This window comes from Helobdella robusta, assembly GCF_000326865.2.
Source record: "Helobdella robusta unplaced genomic scaffold HELROscaffold_6, whole genome shotgun sequence".
Classification (NCBI taxonomy): domain Eukaryota; kingdom Metazoa; phylum Annelida; class Clitellata; order Rhynchobdellida; family Glossiphoniidae; genus Helobdella; species Helobdella robusta.
Genome location: NW_008705330.1, coordinates 1,835,011 through 1,842,483, shown reverse-complemented (window position 1 = coordinate 1,842,483; position 7,473 = coordinate 1,835,011). Strand labels below are relative to the sequence as shown.

At 31.5% G+C, this 7,473-nt stretch overlaps 1 protein-coding gene across 1 annotated transcript; it reads left to right on the top strand.

Moving 5' to 3' along the window:
• Positions 1-5,275: 5,275 nt before the first annotated feature.
• HELRODRAFT_164126 (hypothetical protein) lies at positions 5,276-6,038 on the top strand (the record flags this gene model as incomplete). Its single annotated transcript, XM_009029153.1, has 3 exons — positions 5,276-5,376; positions 5,451-5,562; positions 5,622-6,038. 3 exons carry the CDS (start codon positions 5,276-5,278, stop codon positions 6,036-6,038), a joined length of 630 nt encoding a protein of 209 aa, XP_009027401.1.
• Positions 6,039-7,473: the final 1,435 nt, after the last annotated feature.

Sequence of the window (7,473 nt, the reverse complement as noted above, 5' to 3'; positions counted from 1 at the left end):
CGCACTGCGAAGCAGAACCTTAACCAATAGGCCGTAACGCCGATGAAAATTGTTCCAACTTTTGAATTTTTTAATAATGAATTACAATAAAAACAAATTTAAATTTTAACATCCAATTAAAATCTGAATCTTATTTAAACTTAACATAACTCGGAAACATATTCGTTATTAACAAAACATGACAACAGTTTATTATTGTTGTTTTGGCTTTCTAGAAAGTGTCCCCATAGTTGTATTTCAATCCAGAAATCAACTCTTACCCTGTCTAGGTATTAATTAGAAATTTTGAGAACCCGCTACCATATGGATATTTTAGGAGTGGAAATCTAGAAAAGTAATCAGAAGGGAAAGGAAAGCTAGCTTTTTAGGCATTTGAATTATCAAATGGTCTATTCTTCTTGGCAGTTTCTCCAACCAAGTTAATGCCGATTGTAATGCATGGCGTACCCTTGCAAGGTTGAGAGAGTGATCATGACTCATGGGCAATTTATTATTTAATGTTTAAGATTTCGGGTTGTAACCAGCTTCATTGGCGTAAAGTACAGACGCTAACATTTTTCTCCGACAGTGAGGAGGATCTATTGCCTGGGCAGCTCTCAGAAAATTAGGGGGTAATTTGCCACTGTTTGCCTGTTTTGACGGGTGTTTACAGTTCAGATTAGATCAACAAGCAAATTGAATATTTGCACCGAAGAAAAGTACAAAAAAAACTCAGACATGCGATTGGCTCTTAGGAACGTCAGAACAGTGTGCTCTTGCCTTGTGAATGAATTCGACAAATTGACAGTTCACGAAAAATAATTTAAAGAAGTTGTCCATTGATATTGCTGCTCTCAAAAAATTGAAAATTTCAATCATCGCTGGTTTTTGGTAAGAAAGATAACGAAAATAAGGACTGGTATGAAGTTAATCTGCCTGAAATAGAAGCAGCTACCAAAAATAAAAGTGAAGTTTTCTGGTCTACAAAAAAATCTTACTCAAAAAGCCTCCTGGCTCTAAGAGCAAAAAATTGCAAAACAATGCGAATATAACATATTTTGGTGTTATACCAAGTTATCAGTTTTGTGTCGATTTAAGTAATATAAAAGGAGTGTATAATGACATGCGAAAAGCCCTTGAATTTCTCAGCAGATAACGAAAAATGTTCATTCTTTAGATAGTGAAAAATGCTCTTAAATTTTCAGACTCGCGCAATTAATCTAATATAATGTTATCGATTTTTTTGTCACGTAAACCTTAATATAAAAATCGGTATAGAGGTTGTGTTAGTGTTAGAAAAGGAAATTTCTAAAGAAACTAATGCATCAATAATAAGGTAACCAGACAAGAAAATAATGATTTAAAAAATATTTGAAAAGATTTATTTTTGAGCCAAAAAAAATATTGTTATATTAGTGATATTTTAAAATAAACTAATAGACCAATAACTTAGCACCAAGGAAACAAGACAAAAAACTATGATTTTAAAAGATTTATTTGTGAGCCAAATGAAAAATAACGATTTAAAACTCCTTAAAAAGAGCCAAGTGAAAAATAATGATTGAAAAAATATTTAAAAAGATTTAATTCTGGGACAAGTAAAAACTAATGATTTAAAAAATATTATAATAAATATTTATCAAATGTGAAAATTGTAAAACCGGATAAGAAGATAAATTTATCAGAGTTTTAATGAAATATACTAACGAATTTGACATGTAAGATAAGCCATGAATTAAGAAGGCGTGATTTCGAACCAGGTGAAATCGTATAAATAAAATGAGGCACAACTTATCGTAACACATTGCCCATAGAACATACACATAAAACATTAAACCCACGAGGCATTAAAACACAGAACATAACACATTACATTATTTTTACATTTGTTAGTTTTATTAAAATTGCTTATTTTAAATACTAGTTATTTGTTTTATAGAAAGGTAATATCAAAATAGGTGAGCTGTCTCACACATAGCTCTTTATAATTTAACAATAATTTCAGTTATAGTTATTTTTTATAATTATTCAACACACGTAATTCCCTAATATAAAATATGTTAATGTAACAATCAACCAATAACCATTCTCATCATCGATATAACAATTATAAAAGATTAAAGGCAATAATAAACTAACTATGCAAGCAAAATTAGTCTCCGTAAAAAATAAATTGATAAACATTTTTATATAACTTAAAACAATTTTGTAATAATTTTGGTACACATTTTCAGCTCTTGCCTGAGCTTCATCGCTACATAACTCACTAGTCATTTTTTCATCCTGTGTCTCTTTTCTGAAAATTCAGCTGTGTTATTCATTCTTGAAGGTTGCGGGCAGCTAAATTTATTTTCATATCTTTTCAAAGCAAATATTTGTGTACGTAGTTAATCTTTTCTAACAATGCATGTCAAAAGCAAACCAACACGATAAATTTTAGTTTTCCAATATTTTTCTAAAGAAAGCTGGTTTCAGTCATCGTTTGAGGAGTTGAGAGATTATGGTTTTTAAGATCCTTCAGATCCTTTTTAATTTTACAAATGTGTTTAAATAATGTTTACGTAGAGCTTCAATAGCAGATCTTGTTTTCCTTTTAGGTTTCAATGTTGGTGGCACAATTTTTTGATAACTTCCCAGCATGAATTTGAAATCGCAAAAAAGATAAAAATTGTTCATAGTTTGGAAAAGTTTTGAGCTTTAATTGTAACACTGGCATCATTAGCAATAAGATAAAGATTCCGTTTTTTGTCTTTGCAATTTAATTTTAATATTTATGACCTTTAATATAAATATAAAAAAATAAGTAAAACGAAAAAATCAAATTTTCTTTAATCCAAGTTTTGTAAATAACTTAAAAAAATTATAAAACTTTACAAATTTTGCTACCCTCCAATATTCAATATTTGACACACACACTCACACACACACCACAGCCAAGACACACAGGCTCATTCATTTACATACACAATCGCCACGTTTACTTTTTTTTACATTTTTCCGTTTTATTGAAAATTGCTTACTTAAATAAAAGTTACATTATCAAAAATGGAGAATAAGAGGCAACAATCAGTTTAGCAAGTAAAATTAGTTCCATCGACAGATAAATTAATGAGCATTTCGTTTTAATTTAGAACAATTTAGGACAATTTCGAAGCAATTTTGTGCGATAGTATAAATATTAAATAAGTATGGCAGTCACTCAGTAATACTAATAAAAACAGCAAACGACAGAAGAAAACCAACATCTTAGGGAACACTGTGCATCATACTATACAAATCTCATGGTGGGGTTGCTATACATTGTATGGTGGAGGAACATCACAACAATATTAATAACATATGCCATTTAATTTATGTTAATTATGTTAATATTGGTTTTTTAGGCATTTAGCCTGCGGCGGTCATGAAAAAGATGGATTTCCTGTATTTATATATCAAGTTTGTATTGTACTGTATAATTTGCATTTTGATCCATGTTGATTTATTGAAACAAAAAACGTTAGTTATGAGATAATACAATTTTTTAAACATTGCCATTATTGTTTATTGTTGCAATTATTGTATGCGGATCTTTTTTTATCTTTTTTTTTTTCGTTACCAGATACCTTCCTTTGCTTTAAAAATTCGTCATTTAGCCCACCACGGTATTATTTATGATCTTTGTTGGAGTGATGATGACAGTCTACTGTTGTCATCATCTGCAGATGGATGTGCCAAGTTTGTTATAAATTATATATATATTTATTTATAATTATATATATTTTTTTACAATATTCTATAATATGTTTGTAGTTTGTTTTTTTGATTAAACTACAAACATATTAACGCCAAATCATCGGTAGAATTTATAGAATATTGTAAAAATTATAGTCTTTTACCAACATATATATATATATATATATATATATATATATATATATATATATATATATATATATATATATATATATATTACCATTGGGTCAGTTCAAGAGGGAACTTAAAACACACTTGTTTCGAATCTAAGTTTTAAAAACTTGCTTCTTTTATAAAGCAGTAACAGCGCCTATGAGGACACTGTAAGTGTTATAATCGGCGCTTTATAAGTTTCAAAATAATATATATATATATTACTACTACCTCTCTGACTAGAAGGCTTACGATGCAAAAATAGAGTGGTGCTATCAAATCTCATTTGGACTCAACACACTCAATCACTATAAGCCGTGAAATCCTCGACAGCAACATCAAAGTAATATACCAGAACACCAACCACACGGATCTTAAAATTGCAGAAGCAGTCCTAACTGACATCAATAAACCAAAAATAAATATACAACAAAAAATGACAACCTCACTCCCAACCCGGCGCTTAATCAACAATGAAAACAAAGAAGTAATAAGAACTAACATTGTAAATATTGACAAAGAAGAATATGATGCTATCGATGAAGAAAAGGAAACCAATGAAGGTAGACTAGCCAATAAAGAAAGTACAAAGTAATTATTTTCCTATATGAATCAACTTGCACTGATGATATATATATATATATATATATATATATATATAATAAATTCCACGGATTTATTAGTGTTTATCAACTTGTATTCGAATTTTTCAATTTGTCTTAGTAAATTTTTATCGACAAGATTGAGTCTGTTTAAAATTGAAGCTTTATTTTTTATTAACAAACATTTTAAAAATATCATTGCAGATAGATCTATTTCAATGTTTAACTGTCATCGTCAGTGCATTATTTATAGATTTATTGATTAGTATAATTTCAGTTTTAATATTATTAAAAATATATACAAATAAATTCGAAACATGAAATTGTAATGAAAAATTTCGACAAATTTTTGTTATTATTGTTAGTATTATTATTGTATCGTGTAAACATGAGAGTCGGTCGATTTTATTCTGCTCACTGTTTTTACCTACTTTAATTTGGTTTTATAAAAATTAGATGTAAAGATGCGGAAAATTCTGTCGATTAAGCTAATTTTAATTAAATCTAATTTTAAATATTTATTTAGTTTTATTTTGCTTTTAAATATAATTTCAACAGTTAACGCTGGTAAATGTCCACATTGTTTTAAAGAGTTTGTAAATGTAGAAAGACACTCCTGGAGGTGCACTAAAACAACGTTGAATAATAATGACAAATAATATAATATTGTGATATCTCCTAACATTTTTAATAGTTCTAAAAGTAACGATATTTTAACTAATAATGATAATAATTTAATTCCATGTTGCTGTGGCAAGAGTTGCAAGGGTCGGAAGGGCTTGAAATTACACCAACGTTCTTGCAAAATGTTTAAAAACCTTAAGAATGCACTAGAAACCCCAGAAAAATCTGACAAAAATTTGGAACTGTTGCCACCACCACAACGCGAACAAGCATTCCTTGAAAGGTTGGACAGCAACATCATGGAAACTCCTCTCATTGGAATTAAACTACCTAAGACCCTAAAACATTGGACGGAAGCAATTACATACTTCCAACTCCACAGAACGTCCTTACCAAATCTGACATCAACAATTTCACCACCTCATTCCAATCACTGATCTACAATTATTTTGCATCCAACTACGGCACGGTAAAGCTACAAGATTTATCGACAACAAAACATCCCAATAATACCCCAAAAACATGAAGAAGGACCTAAAACAGTTAAAATTACTTGGCCGCAATGACCACAGTTTCGACATGAAAATCAGCACATTAAGCAAACAAATAAGAACAAAACTGTTATCAATGAAAATTGCAAAAACTGAGAAACATGTCGACATAACAAAACAACTGAAAGTCAAATTCTGGTCAACATGCAAAAAATTGTTCAACCCATCAAACAGCTTAACCCCATCATTCAGCATTGACGACTGCAAGAAATATTTTTACAACATACTCCACGACCCATTTCACAACAAGTTTCTCTTTCCGAACTGGGTTCCAACATTGCAGCAACCAACAATTCCATGCAACATCGATCCCCCAACATACCACAAAAAAGCAACAGTCATTAGAAAATGCAAACTTAGAGCATTCCCTGTCCGCCTGATCAAATTTCAATAATTGTTTTCAAAAAATGCCCTATGTCGCGCACAATCCTTCACCAATTAATAGTCGCATGCTGGAGGTCTGCTACGATTCCATCCTGTTGGAGAAAGAGCTTCACCATTTTAATCTATAAAAAAGGTGACCCCAATGACCCAGCTAACTTACGACCGATAATGCTCCAACCGGTTCTTTAAAAGATCTTTTCCACATGCCTAATACACAAATATCTGGAAAACAACAGCTTCATCAACACCTCAATACAAAAGGGCTTCTATCCAAAATTGGACGGAGTGACGGAACACACTCATCAACTTACCCACCTGATGAAAGATGCGAAAAAACATCATCGAACGATCATCGTCACCCTTCTAGATCTCAGAAATGCATTTGGTGAAGTTAGTCACGATCTCATCTGTTCTAAAACACCATCACATACCGGACCAGATATGCAACTTAATTGATTCTATTTATGCCATAGACGTCTTAAATTTATGCTGACTATTCAGCAAACAGTATCAGTACGCGAGCAGTTAATTCCACCAATCCCTGTGAAACGTGGAGTGCTGCAGGGTGATCCCAGTTCACCTCTTCTTTTTAGCCTTTGTTTCAGCCCTCTAATGAAAATGTTAGAGAGAAAAGAATATGAACAAAGTGAATACCTATGGGGTCCTGCGGCTAATCTAAAATCTATAGCTTGGCTGCAATTTGCTGACGATACAGCTATTATAACAAACAGCTCTGATGGTGCTCAGACTCTAATCAATTTTAACCAATTCTGGTGCAAATGGTCTGGCATGAAAATAAGAGTATATGAAATGACTAAAATGACTTCAACCATCTATCGTCGCTACAATGCCAAGGAACATTGATAAAGTCGATTAAGGAAAACATTCACGACTCAGAGATCACCCGTTGGGCTAATGCAACAAAATCCCTGTCAGAAGTTTTATACAAATTCACAATGAAATATCTCATTCAACAACTACCAACCAACGCTAACCTAGTCAAATGGAAAAAAAGGAACAGCGCAGCATGCTCTCTCTGTAACGCCAAGGAAACAAATAAGCATGTAGTATCAAACTGTGGTTCGCCATCTGCACTCGCTAGGTACTTAAATCGCCACTATAAAATACTTGCCATCATCTTAAACAACATCAAATCATGCATCGAGCCTGGAGCAATCATTTTTGCGGATATCGAAGAAGAATCAATCCGCCCTGTGTCGCAACTGTTTACCTCGCTCAGACCAGACATAGCAATCTTGTACAAAAAAACGATTGAAATACTGGAACTAACAGTCATGAAACCAATTACACCAAATCAAGAAACTACAAAGTGGATAAGTACAAGAACAACCTCAAGAATAACCTATTGAATGATTTTAAACATTGCAATATTTTAATCAACACTTTTGAAATTTTGCCAATAGGATTTTATAATTCTTTCAATT